This window comes from Bos grunniens, chromosome 6 (assembly GCF_055505025.1).
Source record: "Bos grunniens cultivar Pamir isolate PY7600 chromosome 6, Bosgru_T2T1.0, whole genome shotgun sequence".
In the NCBI taxonomy this organism is placed as follows: domain Eukaryota; kingdom Metazoa; phylum Chordata; class Mammalia; order Artiodactyla; family Bovidae; genus Bos; species Bos grunniens.
This window is the reverse complement of record NC_141170.1, coordinates 705,326-728,176: the sequence shown is the minus strand read 5'-3', so window position 1 is coordinate 728,176 and position 22,851 is coordinate 705,326. Positions and strand designations below refer to the sequence as shown.

The following is a 22,851-nucleotide window of genomic DNA, read 5'->3' as shown; positions in this document are numbered from 1 at the left end:
GTGCTGTTTCCCCTTCCGGGAGGCTATCGATTTTTGTGTAAGCCTCCTGCCCTTGGCACGAGTTTTTCGGCCCCCGTTTTGGGGCGGGGACGGGAGGCACAGCCAGCCGTCCCCGCGTTCGAGTCCACTTCTGATGAGCGACCCCGGGGGCCGTCGGCCCCGCCCCCGGCGCGGACACGCGGCCAGGCCCTAATTTGACGGCGCGAAGGGGCGGGGGCGTGAGGGGACGCCGGCCCGAATCGCTAAGCGAGCGAGACCCGGAGACTCGAGAGCAGACCCCGAGCGGAGGGACGGAGGGAGGCGGGACCGAGGCCCGCGGAACGCCCGGGAGAGGGCTGACTACGCGGCCAAGATCCCGGGGGTCGGCCCGCGGGGACCGCGCGGCAGCCTCGCGAGCCGCCGGGATGCCCCAGCCAACTCGCGGGGCGCGCCCCGGGGCCCCCGCAATTATTTAAGGGGCTGCCTCCCCCCGTCCCAAGCCCGGGGGGCCGGCGGCGTTTCCGGACGAGCGGAAGCGAAGCGAACCGCGACAGCCGCTCGCGCACCGCACTCTTCCCCGGGCTGCCCGTCTGTCGGTCGGGCCCGGGGTGCCGTCCGTGTGTCCCGCGCGGGGCCCGCCTCCTCTGCCCGGGACCGTTCGCAGCCAATTAGGCGCGCGCGCTAACGAGGGCGGCGGAGCCCGCGGCCGCCGGCGGGCGCACGTGTGTGCGGCGAGTGGGCGCGTGGGCGCCGCCGGCGGGGCCGCCATAAAGGAGCCGGCCCGGAGCGGCGGGCGCCTGAGGCGGCGGCAGCAGCACCGGCCGAGCGCGGGGCGGCGCGGGGCGCGAGCCGAGCCGCGGCCGCCGGCGCAGGACCGAGCGGTGGCGCCCGGGCCGCCGGGGATGGGAGCCCAGTAGCCGGAGGGGCCCGAGCGGCCGACGCGCGGGAGGCCGGCATGAGCGCGAGCGGCCCGGCAGCTCCCGGGGACGGCCCCGCGCTGCCGCCGCCGCCGCCAGCGCCAGGCCCAGGGCCCGCACCGCCTGCGCCCGCCGCTGCCCGGGACGCCATGGACGGGCGCGCGGAGATGCCTGCCTTCCCGCGGGCCGGAGCCCCGCCGCTCGCCGCCAGCGACACGGTGCCCGCGGCGCCCGAGGGGGCTGGGGCGGCCCGGCCCGGCCCGCCGCCGCGCCCCACCTCCTTCTCCGTGTTGGACATACTGGACCCCAACAAGTTCAACAGCAGAAGACGCCGCTGTGTGCTGCTGGGTCCCGTGGCGCCCGCTGCCTGCGCCCCATGTGCCCCGGCCCCCGCCGCCCCGGGACGCCCGCCACGCTCGGAGGAGCTGGAGCGCCGCGCCCTCGTCGCCGCCGGAGCTGGAGCCGGGACCGGAGCTGAGCCGCCGCGTGAGTAGGACAGGGCCAGCGCCGGATCTCCAGGGCAGGGGCACGGGCCGCGGCTACGCGTTCGCGTTCCTGGGACCCCTCGGCGAACCTGGCCGGCCCCGCGACAAGCTCCGTGGGAAAGTTCGCAGCGCGCGGGGCCCGCACCAGCCCGCCCGCCGCCTGCGTCCGACCCGGACTCCGGGCCCGCACCGCCCGGTGCCTCCCGGATGGCTCCCCGGGCCGGCGTAGGGCTGCGGGCCGCACGGCCGGCGCAGGGTTGGCCACTGCGCGCCCTGGGCATGGCGGGCTCGCGCGCCGTGACCTCCCCACTCCCGCCGCAGCCTCCCGAGACCCCCGCCCTCCATTCATTTTTTTCCTTTTTTTTTTTTCTTTCTCTTTCTCTCTTTTTGGGGGGACAAATCAGACTAATTGTGACAAAACGCTGGTTATCTCTGGAAAAACAATTAAATCCCTTCGATTACAGTTAAGGGGAAATGTGCTTAGCGGCGGAAAGCAACCGCTAATGGGGCGGCCCGAGCCCGGCCCGGTCGATATCCTATTACGGCTGCATGCATATCTCTTTCAAGCACCTTGCAAACTCCCCCCGAACATCTAAATTATAGGGTCAAAATTCGGATAATTACTCGATTAAAACCTATTACACTTATTAGGGGCCGCTATTGATCGAGAACTGCATTCGACCGGCTCCTGATTGCTTTCGGTGCCCCCTCCCCTGGCCCTTCCTCCAGCCAACTTCCCGGGCGCTCTGCCTGGCAGCAAGGGGCGCACAGGGCGGGCAGGGCTGGGGGCCCTTTCCAGGAGAGGGGCCTCCAGTTTGGGGCACCCTCAGAGCTGGACTGATATGAAGGAGGAACAACCCAGGCGGACTGGAGGGGGCCCTTCAGGCTTTCCCTCTGGCGAGGTTCTGGGAGTTTCCACATAGAGCCTCCACTCAAATGGGGAACAGTCAGAAGGAAGGCCCAGTTTCTCAGGTTCAGGGAGGGAGTGGTTAGGCCCCCCTTCCTCAGTCCAGCCCTGGGCAGAACAGGAGCAAAGTACTCTCGGGTTCATCTTGGCACAGTCTCTGCTCCCGGTGAGGGGTACGTGGAGGCCCGGAGGCCCGGAGGCCCGCCTCCGGCAGCCTCTGTGGTCGCCCTGGAGGCGTCTCCCAGGACTGCATTTGTCCTTTATTCTCCAATTCTCGGTGCCACCCTCACGGGGCCTGGTGCCCGAGGAAGAGACACGGTGCTGGGGGATTGTCCTGGCTTCTTTCCTGGTTGGTTGTACGACCACCTGTGGGAGCCGGGGCTGCATAGAAACCCCCCTACCCCACGCCAGGCTGCCATCAGGTCAGACGCTGTCCTCCAAATTTCTGAGATTAGGATTGCAGCCACTTTGCGGGCCTCTGCCTGGAGCATCCGGGGCTGCTGCTTAGACCGAGCGGGGACTCCATCCCAGGGATCTCAGCGCCGCCCTGGACCCCCACCACCCAGGCCGGTTTTCCCCGTCAGGCCCAGTCCAGGTTCGCTGGGGCCGCAGCCCAGGGGCTAAGTTCTAGGCCCCAAGGCTCAAGGTAGGGATGGTTCCAGGGCAGCGTTTTCGGTACCCCGAAATCGCCTCTGGTAGCGGGCTCCAACCTCACACCAGGCCTCTGCTCCGGCCCACTCTTAAACGCTCAGTAATTGGCTGGCCCAGAGCCTTGCGGTAATTGGAGGGTAATATACGCCGAAATAAATTAAATGGCCGTTAACTAGTTTGTACATTACACAAAATGAGTTTAATTAAGTTTGTATCTGTCCCGCGGATCGATGGGATCCTTCCCCCTCGCCGTAAGCCCGGCGGTCCGGTCTGCCCCGCTCAGGCAAAGGCGCAGACCCGGGAGACGGCGGGAAGAGGAGCCGCGGGAGAGGAAGGGTGCGGGGGTGGGTGGCGCGGGAGGAGGGAGGGAGCGGGCAGGGAAACGAGAGCGCCCGAGGCCGAGGAGGCGGCAGAGAAGAAACGGAAACGGGCGAGGGGGCTCGACCTGGGGCGCGGGACGGCGGGGACGAGCGCGGAAGGGAGCGCGCCGGTCCTAACTGTCCTGTCCTCCCGCCCTGCCCGGCCCACAGACGCCGGCGACCCCTGCAAGGCGGACGAGGCAGAGGCCAACGGCTACAGCAGCGGCGGCGGCCGCAGCCCGAGCGCAGACAGCGGGGACGAAGCGCCCGACGACGACGACGATGAGGACGAGGCGGCGGGGACGGTGCGCGGCGCGGAGGCGCGGGGAGGCGGCGGCGGCCTCGGGGCCCGCGGGTCGGGCTGCCAGGGAGAGGCCGAGGCGCCCTCAGGCGCCGTCGACGAGGCCGCGGCCCCGGGTCCCCGCGGGACCTCGCCCGGAGTCCCGGGCCCGCAGGGAGCCGCGGCGGCGGCGGCGCCTGGGGGCGCAGGGACGGCCTCGCAGGGAGCGGCGGCGGCGGCCGCGAAGCCCAAGCGGAAGCGCACGGGCTCCGACTCCAAGTCCGGGAAGCCGCGGCGCGCGCGCACCGCCTTCACCTATGAGCAGCTCGTGGCGCTGGAGAACAAGTTCAAGGCGACGCGCTACCTGTCGGTGTGCGAGCGCCTCAACCTGGCGCTGTCGCTGAGCCTCACCGAGACGCAGGTGAAGATCTGGTTCCAGAACCGCCGCACCAAGTGGAAGAAGCAGAACCCGGGCGCCGACACCAGCGCGCCGACCGGTGGCGGCGGCGGCGCGGGCCCGGGCGCGGGCCCGGGCGCGGGGCTGCCCGGTGGCCTCAGCCCGCTCAGCCCGTCGCCGCCCATGGGCGCGCCGCTCGCCATGCACGGCCCGGCGGGGTACCCAGCGCACGGCCCCGGCGGCCTGGTGTGCGCCGCGCAGCTGCCCTTCCTGTCGAGCCCGGCGGTGCTCTCGCCCTTCGTGCTGGGCTCGCAGACCTACGGCGCGCCCGCCTTCTACGCACCGCACCTCTGAGCGCGGCCATGGGACCGACCGGGCGTTCCGAGGACCCGAGGGCGCCCGCAGGCCGGCTTTTTGGCAAGGCCGCGGTCGCTGACTCTGTATATAGCCGATTGCTACAGAAGAGTTTTAAATTTATAAACGACTGTCCGCGTGCGTCGGGGCTGAGCTCGGTCCGCTCGGAAGCACTTTGCCGAACTCTACCCAATCAATAAACCGAAGGAGGCCCGCGTCCCTCAAGCTGCTCGCTGCCCTTCGGCGGGGACTTCGGCGCGACCCAGGCGCCCCGCGCGGGCCGTGGGCCCCCGTTTACCCGCCGGCCGGGGTTCCCGTGGCCAGGCTCGCGCGTCCTGCGCCCCGAGTTCCCCCGCGTGCTTGCGACCTTCGCTGCGGAGCCTCCAGCCCCAGAGAACCAGGTCCCCTGCCTTCCCTACTCCTTCCGTCCCCCAAGCCTCGGGACCTCCTCTTCCCCTCCCCCCGCGGGGGGCGCCTGGGGGTGAGGAAAGGCCGAGGCTGGCGGGCCGCGGCAGGGATCGGGTCTGCCCCAGCCCTGTGCTCCTGCCTCGCTGCGCCTCGGCCCTGCCAGTCCTGAGCACCAGGCCTGCCGAGGTGGCGGGGGCGTCTGCAGCTTCCTGGGGAGCCGCCTGAGCCCAGCCCGCGGGGTCCCGTGTAGCCGCGCCTCTCCGCCCGCAGCCCGGCGCCGCGCCCCCACTTGCCGGCTCCTGGAGCATGCGGGGCGGGGATGCAGGCGGCTGTGAGAGCCGAGGCTTCGGGATGCGGGCGCTGCTGCGCAGCGATGGGGGTCCCCTCCGCCGGCACTCAGGGTGGGCTCCCACGGTCGCTGGACACCGAGTGGCGGGGCCATGTGCCTGCCCAGCCCCGCAGCTGCTCCATGGCCGAGCCCTGCGCCCGCGGGCGGACATCCCTCTCCGTGAGCAACTCCCGTGTTCTCAGAGGGACTCTTCCCCGTGCTGGTCACTGACCACGGGGCCAGAGCTGGGGCTGAGGCTGGGGTCGTGGAGCAGGATGACCCTTCGGCCAGTGGGTGACAGCCACCCCCGGCCGGTGGGAGTGGAGGAGGGCGCCCGGCGTTGCCCTCGCCCTCTCCAGTGGGCAGAGAGAGGGTGGAGGAGGGGCGGGGGGTTGGGGCGGGCGCCCGGCGCTGCAGCCCCCACCCTGGCCTCCGGCCTCCCTCCTCACCCGCAGCACCGCCCCTCACCCCGGGCGCCCCACCTGCGCAGGGCCCGTGCTGCGGAAATTCTGCAGTAACCCCGCGGCTGGCGGTCAGCACCGAAGGGCTCCTCCACCCACCCAACCTGCAGGCAGCTGGGAGGCCCGAATCTCAGGACGCGTGGGTGCGGGAGTGTGAGCGCCCCCGGTCCCACCGCCGAGGCCTGGCTTCCGGAGGGCGCAGGCAGTGGACAGTGGGGCCCCGAAGGCTCTCGGCCTCAAGCTTCCTGGGTGACTGTGCGCTTAGCCCAAGCAGGGTCCCGGGGCTGCCTAGCAAGAAGCGGCAGCCTGTACTTCCGGCGCTGGGCATCCCCTCAGGACTGCGGAGGAGGGGCCAGATCGATCATCCCCTGGGAAAACCCCCTGCCCGCCTCCCCAGCGCCCACCTTGGGGAACCAAGGGCAGGAAGGAGGAGGAGTTTCATGCACAAGGGGCAGCGGCTCTGGGCTCCCTCTCCCCACCCGTCACCCACACTCACAAGGTCACCTGGACACGTGGCGGTCACACCTCTGGACCCCCCCGTGTCACCAGCCCTAGCTCTGGATGCGGGGAGGTTAGAAGCCGCGAGGCAGGGAAGCGATCCCGCCCCTCTCCCCACTCCGCTCCTCCTTGGGGCCCCCAGACTTAGTCCCAAGCTGGTCCCACGGCCATGCCACTCTGGGCACCTGGGCAGGCCCTGCTGCGCAAGTTGAGGGGGGGGCTCCCTGTCACTCTCTGGGGCCCTGAGGTCTCCCTTCAGTGCTGAGCCCTTGTGGGGACGGAGCTGTCAGCCTGTCTGAGCCTCCTCGAACCCCAGGGGCGGCATGGGACTGGGAAGAACAGGCCTGGTCTTGTGGGGCCGCTCCTGCAGGCGCCCACAGGCCCAGCTCCCGCCCAGCTCTCCCGCTCCCTCCTACAGGTCATCGGAATCTGCCACAAACCAGAGAACTCGGGGGTGCAGACACCACCTCCCCCCGGGACCCTCAAGCTGTCCCCACCAGCCTTACTCCCAAGAGGCTTTTCAGGGACCCCCGACTGCCCAGTTCTGGGGTTCCTGAGCTGGAGGCAGAGGGGCGTGCTGGCCCTGCTGGCACCTTACCCCTGTCCCCCCGTGGCCCCACTTTGCTGTCAGTGCTGTGAGGCTCAGCCCAGGATCTGGGTGCACTCTGGGGAGGCCCTCCTCCAACCCCCAGGACCAGTCCTGGCCCCCAATCCCAGAATGGTGCCCACACAGTTCATCCTGTGGAGGAGCAGGCCCGACACAGAGGCCCCCTGGGGGCTCCCCTCCCTACACTACCCCCGTCTCCCCGTTCAGGGACCGCTGAGCCCAGCCCCCTCCCTCCTTGGCCCAGCCCACACTGGTGGGCTCTGGTCACTTGCTGTGTTAGGATTGGCTTTGGTTGCGTGGAAGAGAAAAGCTCAATGAATGGAAATTGAAGAAGATTGTTTGTCTCTCCTGTGTGAGGGAGAGCTGGCCATTGGAGGCCCTGGGCAGCTGTGACACCTTCCCAGAATTCTGAGGGCACCAGCTCTGTCCAGCTCTCCCGTTGCCCCATTCCGGCTGGGTTGGGCCTCGTCTTCATGGACACACATGGAGGGTGTGTCTCCAGCCATCACATCCACGTTCTAGGCACAAACAAGGAGAGGAGAGGGGAGCGACTGCTTCCTTTAAGGACCTTTCCGGAAGCCCTTGTAACAGCTGCTCAGATCTCATTGGCCAGAACTTGGTCACTTGACCGCTCCTAGCCAAGGGAGGTTGGGAAATGTAGTTTCTTAGCTGGGGAGACCCCCCCCCTCCCCCCACCAACTGCCCCATGCCTGGTAAGAAGGGGAGTGGGCATGGGGGCTGCCAGCAGACCCACTCCCCCACAGAGCACCCTAGCAGCTTCATCTGTCTCCCTGCCCACCTGTTTCGCTTAACTCTGACCAGCGCTGTTCCATCTGGGCGTGCTGGGGACAGCCCTACCTTCATAGCCACACGCTCAGGGGCACTCACCCAGCCAGCAGCCTGCCCTGGCCTGCTGTGTCGGCCACCCCACTCCCCTGGCAGGCTCGTGCCCCCAGCTCACCCTGCTGCTGTTTCCACCCAGCCCCACGTTGCCTCTGGCTGCCTGCTGTGCGGCCTTCTTTCAGAGCCAAAGCTCCAGACTGTCCACACGGGCTGCCCTCCCACTGGGGCAGGCAGCCTGTCCCGCTCCTTCCTTCTCAGGGCCTGGTGCCCCCGCTTGTCCTGCTGAGCTGAGGGGGAGCCCCATCTCACTTCCTGCCCAGGACGCCCTCAGCACCACTTCCCCAACCCAGGCGCTCCCGTCCTCGTCCCCACGGGCCCCTCTCCTCTGGCTGTGAGGCTCTCCTGTGCTGCCCAGCCCTGCCCACACCAGTGGTGTGGCCTGCCACTCAGCGGCTGATGCCCCTGCCACCCCAGGTTCAGTTCTCCACTTGTGACCACGTGCCCTTGCTCCCGGGCAGCCAGTGTGACCTACCACACCCCCACCCCCGGGGTGGCCCCCGGCTGGGCCACTGAAACGTCGCTCAGCTCAGAGGGACCGTCCCTGGCCACCTGCGGCTTTCTGGAGGGCGTGCCGTTTCCAGGGGGAGGGCAAGGCTGGGTGGACGAAGTGGGTGACCTGGGGGCGGGCAGGGGCGTAGCAGCCATCCTCAGAAACGCAGGGACTGTCACCTGGGGGTGGGGGGGGGGCAGGGCTGGGCACACAGGTTTCAGGGGACAATGGAAGGTGCCCTGTCCCACCCCACACCTTCAGCGGGGTGGTGGCCCCCTCTGGAGAAGCCCCTGCCAGGCGTGACCACTCTCTCTCTTGCCAGGACACAGACCTGATGGTAGCTGGGTGCTGATCCCCGGGAGACAGACCACCTTTCCTGCTTTCTGGGCAGCAGGACACTCCCAGGGGATTAGGTTTGGCCAAGTTGACATAAGCAGTGTGTGCTACTGGAGGAGTTCCTGAGGGGGCCCCTCACAGGAAATGGCTGAGGCTACAGCACAGCCGCCTCTTCTGCAGACACAGTGATGGCTGGAGCTCCAGCAGCCACCGTGGGCCAAGAGATAGTCTTGGGGGATACAGGCCTTGTGCTCTGATGCTGGGGGTGGGGAGGGATGAAGCCCAGTGGCTCCATGCATCTTCCTCACCAATCTGAGCACCACCTGAGGACTTTCAGTTCAGTTCAGTCATTCAGTTGTGTCTGACTCTTTGTGACCCCATGAATCGCCAGGCCTCCCTGTCCATCACCAATTTCCGGAGTCTACCCAAACCCATGTCCATCAAGTTGGTGATGCCATCCAGCCATCTCATCCTCTGTCGTCCCCTTCTCCTCCTGCCCCCAATCCCTCCCAGCATCATAGTCTTTTCCAATGAGTCAGCTCTTCCCGTCAGGTGGCCTAAGGATTGGGATTTCCAGCTTCAACATCAGTCCTTCCAATAAACACCCAGGACTGATCTCCTTTAGGATGGACTGGTTGGATATCCTTGCAGTCCAAGGGACTCTCAAGAGTCTTCTCCAACACCACAGTTCAAAAGCATCAATTCTTCAGCGCTCAGCTTTCTTCACAGTCCAACTCTCACATCCACACATGACCACTGGAAAAGCCATAGCTTTCACTAGACGGACGTTTCTTGGCAAAGTAATGTCTCTGCTTTTGAATATGCTGTCTAGGTTGATCATAACTTTCCTTCCACGGAGTAAGCATCTTTTAATTTCATGGCTGCAATCACCATCTGCAGTGATTTTGGAGCCCAGAAAAATAAAGTCAGCCACTGTTTCCCCATCTATTTGCCATGAAGTGATGGGACCAGACGCCGTGATCTTAGTTTTCTGAATGTTGAGCTTTAAGCCAACTTTGTCACTCTCCTCTTTCACTTTCATCAAGAGGCCTCATCAAGTTCCTCTTCACTTTCTGCCATAAGGGTGGTGTCATCTGCATATCCAAGGTTATTGATATTTCTCCCAGCAATCTTGATTTCAGCTTGAGCTTCTTCCAGCCCAGCGTTTCTCATGACGTACTCTACACAGAAATTAAATAAGCAGGGTGACAAAATACAGCCTTGACGTACTCCTTTTCCTATTTGGAACCAGTCTGTCGTTCCATGTCCAGTTCTAACTGTTGCTTCCTGACCTGCATACAGGTTTCTCAAGAGGCAGGTCAGGTGGTCTGGTATTCCCATCTCTTTCAGAATTTTCCACAGTTTATTGTGATCTACACAGTCAAAGGCTTTGGCATAGTCCATAAAGCAGAAATAGATGTTTTTCTGGAACTCTCTTGCTTTTTCGATGATCCAGCAGATGTTGGCAATATGATCTTTGGTTCCTCTGCCTTTTCTAAAACCAGCTTGAACACCTGGAAGTTCACGGTTCATGTATTGCTGAAGCCTGGCTTGGAGAATTCAAGAGCATTACTTTACTAGCGTGAGATGAGTGTGAGTGTGTGGTAGTTTGAGACTTCTTTGGCGCTGCCTGTCTTTGGGGCTGGAGCTTCAACCCTGTGTTCACAAGGCTCTGTTACTGGAGTGCTCCATTCTGTGCAGCCAACTCTGACTCCTGCTCCCTGGGCAATCTGCCCTTGGCAAGGGGGCTGCACCATACCACCCCACACCCCCGTGGCCCCGGGAATATAAAACGAAGAAGCCACGAAAGACTGGTTAAATTCAGCTACATTAAAAAAAAATCTACATGGCAGAAAACAATGTAAGCAAAATCAGAAGATAAAATTAGGATGTATTTGCAACTCATCATGTACAGCTTGTTTTCTCACTGAATAAAGCGTTCCCACAGTTTAATAAGAAACCCATAAACTAACAGAAAAATGAGCAAAGGATATGGAATACAATTCCCAGAAAAGGATAAACAACAAATGCTTTAACACATGGAAAATGCTTGGTCTCACTCCTAAGAGAAACATCAGTTACAACTGTAAGTGACGTTCTCACGGGGCAAAGATCCAAACATTCATGAGGTGAGAACCCAGTCACAGCCGGCATCTGGCTGGTAGAACACTGAAGGTATGCCCAATACCCCCCCCCACACACGCCCCCACACTCCCACGCACACGTGCATGCACTCATGCACTCACCCCACAGGCATGCACATGCACCGCACACATGCACATATCCACGCACACGCACCCCCCACACGCATGCACATGCACCCCACACATGCACACCCATCCCACACATATACACACACAGGCACACACACCCCACACATGCACAGCCCCCCCACACATGCACACACATCCCACACATACACACCCATGCACACGCACCCCACACATGCACACCCATGCACACACATCCCACACATACACGCACACATGCACACGCACCCCACACAGGCACATCCATGCACATGCATGCACACACAGCTAGTCAGCAAAACCACAAGACTCAATGGATCAAAGCATATGAGGAACCCTAATGAGCTGATCAGCAAGCTGCCAGGCAAGGACTCACATGCCAAGCACAACAGGTGCAGATTTACACAACTGGTCCAGGAAACACACTGAACAAACAAATAGAAACAAATGTGGGGGACGGGAGGATCTTCCAGAGTTGCCACATCATATCACTTAAAAAAAAGAGAGACACAAGAAGAACCAGGAAAGTAGAGCCCACACAAAGGGAGAAAGTGGTCAAGAGAAACTTCTGGAATAAGCCCAGATGTTAAACTTACTAGACAAGTACTTTAAATCAGTTACTGTACGTTCATGTCTAAAGAATTAAATTATAAGAATGATGTCTTACCAACAGAGTATCAATAACAAGAAACAAATTAAGGAAGAAAACAAAATAGACTTTTTCTGGACTGAAAAAGTACAACCACTAAAATGGAAAGCTCACTAGAGCAACTCAACACCAGACTGTAGTTGGCAAAAGAAAGAATCTAGGCCCCAAAGATAGGTCAACAGGTCCAGTCTGAGAAACAGAAAAAAGAATGAAGAAAAAGAGGCCTGCGAGGCCAGTGTGCGCATGTGACGGGGGTCCTAGAAGAGGAAAGAGGGACGGGCAGAAAGAATCTTCGGAGAAATAATGGCCAAAAACCTTCCAAGTTTAAAGAGAAACCACCTCTACAAGCAAGCAGCTCAGCAGAGCCCCAGCAGCACACGGACGAGTCCCTGACTAGACAGGCTTTAGTTAACAGCAGGATGGTGAAGACGGGGCATCTTGAAAGCAGAGGAAAACCCAGCTCAATATGTAGAGGCTTCTTTCCCTGAAAGACGGACAGCGGCCTTCTCGCCTGGAACCCTGGAGCCTAGGAAGCAGTGACATGACATAGTCCAAGTGTTGAAAGAAAAAACTGTTACACCAAGGAGTCCATATCCACCAAAACTACTCAAGAACAAAGAAGAAATGAAGACATCCCCAAAGAGACAAGAATAAAGACAGTTCACAGCTGGCAGATTCAGATCCTCAGGGAGACACAGAGTGCTGGTAAAGGCAGCCTCGGGGCCGATAAGTCAGTGTAAACATGTCTACGGACCTTTTCCTTTCCTCGAGTTAAAGAGCAACTACATAAAGCAATAATCACAAACCTATGTTGATGCGCTGACAACCTGTAAGATGCAACTTGTATGATAAGAACAGTGGAAAGGAGCCGGGAAGAAACAGCTCTAAGTGAGCAGCTCCGTAACCACTGAAATCCAGTCGGCGTTAATCCACACTAGAGAGCAGTCAAGTTGTTCAGCGTAATCCTCAATGCAACCACTGAAAAAATTATCTACAAATAATGAAAGGCACAGGGAATTAAAGTATTACAAGGAATTAAACAGTTATTTAACACACATGAAATCAGTAACAGAGGAAGAAAGGTTTTAAGAGACATGTAGAAAAAAAAGAAAGATGGCAGACATAAATCTTACCTCATCAGTAATTATATTAAAGGGAAGTAGACTAAACATTCCACTCAAGCAACAGAGTCGGTAGAACGGACCAAACACATGCTATCCATTAGAAAGACTTGAGATTCAGAGACGGCGAGAGGGAAGGGCTGGAGAAGGCTGTGTCACGCGAACAAGAAGGTGCACTCACGTTGCACAAGAGAGACGTCAGGCAAACGCTGTCACTAGAGACAGAGCAGGCTGCGCTCTGAGATAAAAGGTCAATCCCTCAGGAAGAAATACCGGATATAAACATATATGCACTTAGCAACAAAGCCCTAAAGTGTACGAAGCAAAAACAGACAGAAGAGGGAGAAACAGATAATGTTAATAGTTGGAGATTTCAACACCCTACTTTCAATAAGGAATGTAACAGCTGCGGTAAAGATCAATAGGAAAAGAAAACCTGAGCAGCACGAGGCACCAAGCAGACCTGCAGACTCCATGGAACAGCCACCACCAGCAGAACACGGAGCCGCACGTAACTCTCCAGGACAGACCACGCGCCTCAAATTCTGAAGGACTGAACCGCACAAGACGTGCTCTTCGCTCAGTGAAATTAGAAATCAAGTGCCGGGAGGAACTCAGGAGCACGTGGACATTAAGCAACAAGCTCCTCAATAAACGACGGGCAGAAGAAGAAGTCACGAGAGAGGCTAGAAAATGCTCTAAGAATAAACAAACATGAATACACAATACGCTAAAATGTGCAGGACGAAGCTGAATCAGTGCTTAGACGGAAATTTATGCCCATAAATGTCTACATTACAAAGCAGACCTCAAGACAATAAGCTGAACTTGCACTGAAGGGAGTATGACAAAACTGAAAATCACACATGCAAGCAACCCAAGGAAATCAAAGTTAGAGTGGAAACCAACCAAGCAAAATGACAAATAATAGAGGACAACTTCAAACAGATCAATAAAATTGATAATTCTTTAGCTAGACCAACCAAGAAAATAGAGAAGACTCAAATTTCTACAATCAGGAATGACACAGGAGACGGGACAACCAGCCTTGTTCTTGTTGTTCCGTCACCAAGTTGTGTCCAACTCTAGGCGACCCCATGGACTGCAGCACGCCAGGCTTCCCTATCCCTCACCATCTCCCGGAGTTTGCCCAAGTTCATGTCCATTGAGTTGGTGATGCCATCCAGCCATCTCATGCTCTGTCGTCCCCTTCTCCTCCTGCCCTCAATCTCTCCAAGCATCAGGGTCTTTTCCAATGAGTCCCTTTGCATCAGGTGGCCAAAGTATTGGAACTTCAGCTTCAGCATCAGTCCTTCCAATGAGGATTCAGGGTTGATTTGAAGATTGACTGGTTGGATCTCCTTGCTGTCCAAGGGGCTCTCAAGAGTCTTCTCCAGGACCACAGTTCAAAGGCATCAATTCTTCAGTGCTCTGCCTTCGTTACAGTTCAGCTTTCACAATCGTCCGTGACCACTGGGAAGACCACAGCCTTGGCTGTGGAATCTCTGTCAGCAAAGCGGCGCCTCTGCTTTCTAACACACTGTCTGCGTCTGTCACAGCTTTCCTACCAAGAGGCAATCGCCTTCTGCTTTCACGGCTGCGGTGGCCTGAGAGCCCAAGGAGAGGGGGTTTGCCACTGCTTCCCCTCTTCCCCTTCTATCTGCCATGAAGAGATGGGACCGGATGCCATGATCACATTTTTCTTAATGTTTAGTTTTAAGCTGGCTTTTTCACTCTCCTCCTTCAAGAGGTTCTTTAGTTCCTCTCTGCTTTCTGCCATTTGAGTGGTACCACCTGCAAATCTGAGGTTGTTGGTATCTCTCCCAGCAGTCTTGATTCCAGCTTGCGCTCCATCCACGTAGCATTTCTTGTGATGTGCTCTGCACATGTTCAGCAGGGTGGCAGGAAACAGCCTTGGCTACTCCTTTCTCAGTTCTGAACCAGTCTGTTGTTCCATACAAGGCTCTAACTGTTGCTTCCTGACTGGCATACGGGTTTCTCAGGAGACAAGTAAGATGGTCTGGTATTCTCATCTCTTTTAAGAGTTTTTCACAGTTGTTATGATCCACATTGTCAAAGGCTTTGGCGTAATCAATGAAACAGAGGTAGATTTTTTTTTTTTGGAACGCCTTTGCTTTCTGTATGATCTAGCAAATGCTGGCAATTTGAACTCTGGTTCCTCTGCCTTTTCTAAACCCAGCTTGGACATCTGGAAGTTCTAAGTTCACGTACTGCTGAAGCCTGGCATGAAGAATTCTGAGCACTAGCTTATTAGCATGGGAGATGAGAGTGGCTGCCTGGTGGTTTGAACATTGCTTAGGGCAGCCCTTCTTGGGAACTGGGGTGAGGATTGACCTTTTCCAGTCCTGTGGCCACTGCTGGGTTTTCAAGTTTGCTGACATGCTGAGGTAGCACTTTGACAGCATCATCTTTTGGGATCTTAAATAGCTCTGCTGGAATCCCATCACCTCCACTAGCTTTGCTGACAGCAGTGCTTCCTAAGGCCCACTTGACTTCACAGCCCAGAATGTCTGGCTCTGGGTGAGTGACCACACCACCGTGGTTATCTGGGTCATGAGGACCTTTTTTAGTACAGTTCTGTTTATTCTTTTCATCTCTTCTGCTTCTATGAGGTCTTTACTGTTTCTGTCCTTTATTGTGCCCATCTTTGGCTGAAATGTTCCTTTGCTATTTCCAATTTTCTTGAAGAGATCTCTAGTCTATCAGCCTTACGGAAAGGAAACATAAATGATTATACAGGAATACTATGAACTGTATGTATGACCTAGATAAGACGGGCAGATTTCTAGAAATATACAAACGACTGAACTGACCCCGTGGGATTTATCCCATGAATGCAAGGGTGGTTCAATATATGAAAAGCAGTTAATGTAATCCACCATATATCAACAGAATAAAGGACAGAAACCACACAATCGTTTCAATAGATGTAGAAAGTGCATCTGACAAAAATTCAGCTCCCTTCATGACAAAACAAACACTCAGCAAACTAGGAACATAAGGGGACATCCTCAGCCTGCTGCCCAGCAGCTACAAAGCGCCCAGCCACCACCACACTCTGGGAAGAGACCAAAAGCTCTTCACCTCAGATCAAGGACGAGAATAGGATGTCTCTTCTCTCCAGTTCTCTCTGGCTCTGCTCTGACGCTCCAGCCAGGGCAACCAGACAAGACAAAGAGGTAAAAGGAATCCAAATTGCAAAGGAAGAAACACAACTTTCTCTTGCAGGTGACGTGACATTGTGTACAAAAATTCCTAAGGAATCTACACACACATACACAGCCCTATTAGAACTAGTAAGTGAGATGACCACTTTCAGGATATACGATCAATGTATACAATCAGCTGTAACATCTAGGTATTAATAGCGAACAATCCAAAACTGAAATTCAGAGAACATTTATAACAGCACCAAACAGAACGAACATTTAAGAATAAATTTAACAAACGCAGACCTTGGTATACAAAAAACTACAACTGTGAAAATACAAACAAAACCTAAGTACATGGAAAGATGCTATAAGTTCACCAAGTATAAAATTTAATATTAAGATGACATTGTTTGACCTCTAACATCACAGGGGTTGGGGGTACCTACCGCCCCTGCATCTGTGGTTCTGCCTCCAAGGATTCACCCAACCACAGCTCATGTGGGACCCTAAAATATTTACTGTTGAAAAAAATCCTCGCGTAAGAGTCAACACAATCAGTAAAATCTCAGATAGCTTTTTATTTCTTGGCAGAAATTGACAAGCTCATCCTAAAGTTTATTTGGAAATGTAAAAGGCCCAGAATGGCGAAAACAACGTTTAAAAAGAACAAAGTTTGAGGCTTTCAAAACTTCCCACAAGGCTACATCAGTCAAGACTGCGCAGCAGCAGCACAAGGTCAGGGAACAGAAGGGAGACTCCAGAAATAAATTCAGGCGTTTAGTGTCAACTTACAGTCAATAAAGGTGCCAAGACAATTCAATGGGAGAAAGAACAACCTTTTCAATAAATGCTGCTGAGACAACCGGATATCCACACAAACGATGCACAGACAGAAATTAACTCAAAACAGTTGATCCACACCAAAGACCTAAGTTTAAGAGCAAGATCATAAAACTCCTAGAAGAAAACATGACTAGACTTGGGATTAAGCAACCGTTGCTCAAATACGACGTGGAAAGCACAGGCGGCAAAATGAAAACCAGACGCGCCGGACATCCAAGGCCACGCGCTCGCGTTTCAGAAAACACGGCGAGACCAGACGTGCCAGACATCCAAGGCCGCGGCGCTCGCGTTTCAGAAAACACGGCGAGACCAGACCAGACGCGCCGGACATCCAAGGCCAAGCGCTCACGTTTCAGAAAACACGGCGAGAAGGGGAAAACACAGGATGGGGGAGAGTGATCGCAAATCCCATGAGGGTCTAGTGTCCAGAACACACAAAGCGCTCTTACAACTCAAAACAGCAACTCAACTGAAAACGGGCAAAAGATCTAGATGTTTCTCCAAAGAAGATAAACAATGACCAATAAGCACAGGAAAAGATGTTCAACACAGGTGGTCGCATGGCATCATGACTCAATGGACATGAGTCTGAGCAAACTCCAGGAGATAGCGACGGACAGGGAGGCCTGGCACGATGCAGTCCCTGGGGTCCCAGAGTTGGGCGAGACTTAGCAACTGAACAACAAGATGTTCACCATCATTCATCATTAGCAAAGTGCAAGTCAAAACCACAATGAGATGCCACTTCACACCCACTAAGATGGCTAAAATTACAAAGACTGACGACAAGTGTGGCAAGAACAGAGAAACGAGCACCCGGATGCCCTGGCAGGGATGTAAGTGGTGCAGCTGCTTCGGAAAACGTTTAAGCGGTTCATCAGTAAGTTAAACACAGAGTTACCACACAACCCATCCATTTCATTTCTAGGCATAAACCCAAAAGGAATGAAAATATACGCCCATGCAAAAACTTGCACACAAACGGTCATGACAGTATCCGTAATCCCAAAGTGCAAACCACCCACATGTCCGCGATGCAGGGTAAGCGTGGTCTGCTCACACAGCGGAGCGCCGTCTGGACTGAGAGGGGGATGCGCTGACAGCACCAGGGGGGCGGCCTTCAGGGTGCCGCGCACGCCGAAGCGGCCGGTGGCGCCACACCCAGGCAGCGCCCAGCAGGCGGACCCGGAGAGGACCCGAGAAGGCTGGGGCAGGGCGGGGCTGCACTCGTCCTGGGGGTTGAGCAACCCTGAGCCGTGCCACAAAGCGCCCAGGCCGTGCAAGACGCCCCCTGGTGGCCAGGCTGCCGCGTTCACCCCAGGCGACCCGGCAGGCGGGCCCTAAGCGCTGGCCGAGGTCCCTGCGGCAGGAACGTCCACGCCTCCGGGACGCTTGGATCAGAGTGCACGCCGGGCCCTCGCGTTAAACACCCTGGACGATGGCTGCTGCTGCGCACACACCCAGCAAGGAGGAGCGGACAGCGCAGGGGGAGCCCGTGCACGGGCCTGGCCCTCTAGTTCAAGGCGTAGTTGAACTGGTTTGCAAACTTCTCGTGCTTCTTCTCGTCCATCTGGTTCATGGCGGTGACCACCCTCTGCACGGCTGCCCTGCGGGGAAGCACAGCGAGCCGTGACCAGGGAGGCCGTCCGGGCCCCGGGCCCCCGACGGCAGCCTGGCGGGACCGACCCCGTGCTGGGGTGGCTGCTGCACCTGGACCGCTGGGAGCCCCCTGCGGAAGGGCGCCACGGCACCACGGTGAGGGGATCTGCCTCCAAGGCCACTTTGGCCCCGCCTGGCATGCCTCCCACTGCTCCCTGAGCCCCAAGGGTGGCCTCCAGACCCCAATCCTGCCCATGAGAGCACAGTCCGCCCAGCAGCCAGGTGGGCAGAGGCAGCAGGACACGCTCGATCCCCTCAGCCCAGCTTCCTCCTGCCGGGCTGCGCACGGGGCCCGGCCCAGAGCAGACACACTGTGAGGGGCAGCGGTGCGGGGGAGGAGGTGCGGCCCCCCCCCTAGAGCGCACTGCGGGCTGCACGGCTCGCCGCAGGGAGGCGCTTGGGCCGCGCGGGGAGGGTCACCCAGGCCATGCTCCTCCTGGCGTCAGCACCCACCCTGCCCTCCACCCCGGCTGAGCCACAGGGAACCAGCCACGAGCCCGGAGCCTGGGGTCACGATGCCCTGGACGCAGCCCCTCCTGTGCCCACAGCACAGGGGCTCTGCGGGGCACTCAGGAAGCCACCCTCTGGCCCCCCAGACGCAGTGGTCACCGGGAGCACATCCCCTGGCCAGTGCAGCGAGTGGAGCACCGTCCCAGCATCCAGCCTGAGGACAGCCCCACCCTGAGGCCCGGGTGCTGCCCAGGCGGCGCCCCTGCGGCTTCTCTGGGCACTGGCGGTGGGCAGTGCCTCTGGCTGCCACAGCAGCGGGATGGACGGTGAGGCACTGGGCGGGCGGCCCCTCCACCCGGGGCAGAGGACGGGACACCGTGAGAAGCGCTCACTTGGCGAAGACCTTCTTGGCGATGCGCGCGCGCGCCGTGTCAGCCTGCCGCTTGAGGTCGGTGAGGCCCGAGTGCTTCCGCCGCTTGCCCTTGCCTTTCCCGCCAGGCCTGGACGAGCCCAGGTCCACCCCAGTGGCCGCCTCCACGTCCCTCAGGAACTCGGGGTCCTGCCAGTCTGTAAACAGACCCTGAGATTTCAGAAAACACCCACACCAACCTCACCAAGGCTCAACCCCTCCACGGGGGGTTAAGGCCGGGGGGTCCCCATGGAGCCCTTAGGCAGGAAGGCAACCAAGTCTGGCAGCCAGGGGACAAGGCTACAGGCAAGTGGCTGCGTCAGGCTCCAGGTGGGCTGTGGCCCACTCGGCCCCCAGCGGGGCCCTTGGCCTGTCCCTGCGGAGGGTGGGCGCAGGCCAGCCACGGCCAAGGGAGCGGCACCCGCTGCGCCTCCTGATTGGCCTGAAGCTAACTTGGCCCCAGGCCCCCATGAGGAGGGTGTCAGCTCACCCAGGCCCCTCAAGACAGCAGGAGCAGGTGGTCTAAAGGGAAACAAATGCCCCCCAGCCCCGGCCTGGCCTCACCTGCCCCAGCTGCACTGGGGCCAGATCCGTGTGCCCGCTTGCCAGGACGGAAAGCGTTAACAGTCCAACCTGGCAGAAGAGCTCCCAACCCGCAGGCAGAGGCCTCAAGGTCCACTCGCCTCAACCTGCTTCTCTCCCGGGGGCGGGGGGGGGGGTGGGGCTGCGTGGAGGTCCCTGAAATCCAGTGTCCATCCAGCACAGCCCCCGCCAGCGTCCAGACCTATGGGCCCTGGCCCCGGCTGGCAGAAGGGCGCCAGACACCCCAGACCCCGGCAGTGAGCAGCCCGAGCTGGCAGAGGGGCCGGCAGTGAGCAGGCCACGTCCAGTGGGGGGCAGCCAGGCGCCCAGATTCAGAGATGGCACGGCCTCCCCAAGTTGATTTCTAAAGTGAAGGAATACGGGGCTGCACAATCCAGATACAGGAACGATTAATCCAAGATTAAGGAAAACTGTCCAAACAGTTTATCTCCCAGTAATGAGAAGGCGTCACAGTTTAGGAACCCAGTGAATGGAGCGATTGTTTAAACACAACGGAAAAACGCCGGCACCCAGTAGAGATGGAATGAGCATCTCAGGAAAATGAAGGAGCAATTTAAAAGCCTTTGAAGAAAATCAATAGGAGCCGGCAGCGGGCGTCCTGCGTGCTGACGGGCCCTGGAGCCCCGCACGCATTGTCACCGAGGTGAGCACCGGGGAAAAGAAAATTGCCCGCGTGCGAGGGAGGCGGGATCGATACTGCAGTTAGTAAAGAGATGCTATTTCACATCTGACTGGCCAGCACTGGCCGCGGCCTCGGCCCAGTACCTGTTGTTAACAAGTCACCGAGGGCTGCAGAACCTGATACTCTTCAGGGCTGACACAAAAAATAGGCACTTAATTTGCTCCTGAGTGCGGGCCACCAGGGGAGGCCGCGGCCCCTGGATGAGCGGGTCAGGCCCCTCCCTGCCACCCTCCAGGCCCAGGGCCCAGGGGCTGACCCTGCTGTGAGGCTGAAATCCAACACCGATCTCTCCTGACGAAGGAAGGACCTGCTCAAGTGGCACGTGGCCCGGCTGGGACCTGCAGGCCGCCAGCACCGCCCCGAGGACACAGCCACCCTCTGCCTCGGGGGATTCTGGGCCTGAGCCCATGCCTTTGTCAATAGAGTGGGGTCTCCAGACCTCAGCCCAGGTTGACAAACCACGGGATTCTGACACAGGTCAGGCCCCCGCCCCACCCCGAGGGCACCCGGGGCTGCCCTGGCAGGGGGCCACTTCTGTGGGTCCCCACCCTGCTTGCGGCTCAGGGGCCTCTGGGAGCCAGGCAGCGGCCAGCCCACGCCAGGGAGCAGCACCGGCTCACGTGCAGCACGCGGTGAGCTCCGTGAGGGGCGCAGAACGGCGTCTTAGTAGCTCCAGTCCCTTGTCCATTTTGCATGAAACTGGCCTATGAGCCAGAAAACGGGGACCTCGAGGAGGTACCCCAGAAAGTGCGCCACGCTCAGCGGCCCGGCAGGACTGCCTGGGACCACGGGCAGGACCCTGGCCTTCTGCTCGCATGCCACGCGGTCCACACACGCTGTACACCACGCGCCCCACAGCCCGGGTGCACGGGCTGGCCAGGCAGCAGGCGGGCGAGCAGACAGGAGCTGGCAGCCCCAGGGCTCAGCCGTTTCCCTTCCTCACCTTGTTCCCTCACACGCTTAAACACAGGCTTAAAAACCCAGAACCCCAACAGATGATGACAAAGTGGTTTCCAGCCATGGGTGTACCCATGCCACCCATCAGGAGCCGTGTGAAAACGTGGCCAGGACGGAAGCTGAAGCTGAGGGTCCCGTCAGCGCCGAGGGCCGCACATCCTGGCTGCAGCTCCTGAGCTACGGTCACCGCTGTCCTGGAGGCGGCAGCTGACGCCCACAGGAGCTGCGGGCTGGCCTGGAGGCCGCTGGGTGCAAGGCGTCCTCACACCAGGCCCGCCCCTTGTCCCCCAGACCCACCTGGGCGCCCTGCTGGCCTCTGCAGCTGCTGCCTCTGCTCCCGGGCCCTGTCCTCCGCGTTGAGGGGCCGTCCCGCGTCATCTCTAGGGATGATCTTCCCGTGGAAAGGGCACTGTGTGGAGAACGGAGCAGTTCTGATGCAGACAGGCTGCCGGCCACCCCACTGACAACTCTGAGGAGGGCTGGCCCACACCCCCCCGCCCTCCCATACAAGCCACACAAGGCAGGGGCCCTCAGGTGCAGCGTGACGGAGCCAGGCAGGGAGGGCAGTCTGCGGTCAATCCGTCTCCTTGGACCCTGGGCCCAGCACAGAGCAGGCTCAGGACCACGTGGGCGGGGATGCAGGGACCGAGGTGGAGTGGCCCAGCCCTGTGCCCACCCAGGGGGTCCTGGAGCCAGCAGGCTGGAGCCCAGCCCAGCCCCACCTTCAGGCGGTCCTGACGCGCGCAGAGCTGGCCGTCGGGTCGTGGGGCGCGGCAGCGGTGCTGCACAGGCTCGAACTGCCCTGCGAAGGTGATGCGGCGGCTCCGCAGGGCCTCGGAGACACTGGCGCTCTCCACCTCGGCGTCCACTTCGCAAGGCTTCCAGAAGCGGTGCTCCGAGTCACACCTGCACACAGACCCGCCTCTCAGCGCCCACAGTGAGGCTGGGCCTGCGAGTGCACCCAGGGCAAGCAGAGATACGAGCACAGCAGGGGTACACCAGGCACAGCCCAGCGACCTGACACCCAGTGTGGCCTGGACTTGGGCGGGGCTCCTTGACGGGCGTTAACAAAACACAGACGTGCATCCCCGCCCCTCAGGTCTGCAGACAGAGTGCGGGCCAGTGCAGCAACGCGCAGCATGCAGGAAGCCCCTCGTAAAGCCCCGGGCCCGGCCCACAGGAGCCCAGGCAGAGGACAGGCGGAGGTGGTGACGCAGGCCCAGGGCAGAGCTGGGAGCGTGGGCTGGGCCAAGGGCCTCACACCTCGTGATGCTCCATCAGGGCAGTGACAGGGGAGGCCCCTCAAGGGGCCACAGGGAGGTTCAAGAAGCCCACGGGCCTCTGGGCAAGGCCGGACCACTGCCCAGCCCTGGGCCTTCAAGGGCCCACCGGCCTCAGTGGGCAGGCCGCTAAGAGCTGTGTCCACTGCGCGCAGCACGGCAGGGTGTGGTGCCCTCACTCACTTGAGAATCTTGCCGGCCATCAGCTCCTCCTGGCCCCAGTAGCACAGGTCCACCCCAAAGGGTACGACAGGCGCCCGGGCTTGCTCTGCCACCCGCCACGCGGCCTGCTCCGGTGCCAGCGGAGCCCTGGAGAGTGAGCAGGGCTCAGGGATGGGGAGCCCGGGGCCGCCCTCGGCCACCTGCCTCTCCCGTCCCCCAGGTCCTGGGGACACCCCTGGGCCCTGACCCCCACC

At 59.5% G+C, this 22,851-nt stretch overlaps 2 protein-coding genes across 5 annotated transcripts in view; one reads left to right on the top strand and one right to left on the bottom strand.

Moving 5' to 3' along the window:
- Positions 1-592: 592 nt before the first annotated feature.
- On the top strand, positions 593-4,548 carry NKX1-1 (NK1 homeobox 1). Its single transcript, XM_086404478.1, has 2 exons — positions 593-1,382; positions 3,470-4,548. The coding sequence occupies exons 1-2, from the start codon at positions 935-937 to the stop codon at positions 4,327-4,329; spliced, it is 1,308 nt and encodes a 435-aa protein (XP_086260604.1). The 5' UTR covers positions 593-934; the 3' UTR covers positions 4,330-4,548.
- A 5,621-nt stretch (positions 4,549-10,169) lies between these two features.
- Positions 10,170-22,851, bottom strand: part of UVSSA (UV stimulated scaffold protein A) — a 29,694-nt gene continuing 17,012 nt past the window's right edge. For all 4 annotated transcript variants that reach the window (XR_015165055.1, XM_086404465.1, XM_086404466.1 and 1 more), the window contains 5 exons: positions 22,619-22,744; positions 21,878-22,061; positions 21,453-21,564; positions 18,897-19,071; positions 10,170-18,002 (listed from right to left, as the gene is read on the bottom strand). Coding sequence is in view for 3 of the 4 variants with exons in the window: in XM_086404465.1 (XP_086260591.1) it covers positions 17,909-18,002; positions 18,897-19,071; positions 21,453-21,564; positions 21,878-22,061; positions 22,619-22,744 (691 nt within the window). In the remaining variant the exon portion in view is untranslated. The remainder of the gene's footprint in view (positions 18,003-18,896; positions 19,072-21,452; positions 21,565-21,877; positions 22,062-22,618; positions 22,745-22,851) is intronic.

Bases quoted from the DNA above. Each gene is read 5' to 3' on its own strand.
- NKX1-1 (XM_086404478.1), top strand. From the start codon at position 935: ATGAGCGCGAGCGGCCCGGCAGCTCCCGGGGACGGCCCCGCGCTGCCG. The intron at 1,383-3,469 runs GTGAGTAGGACA...CCCGGCCCACAG, and splicing joins GACCGGAGCTGAGCCGCCGC to ACGCCGGCGACCCCTGCAAG.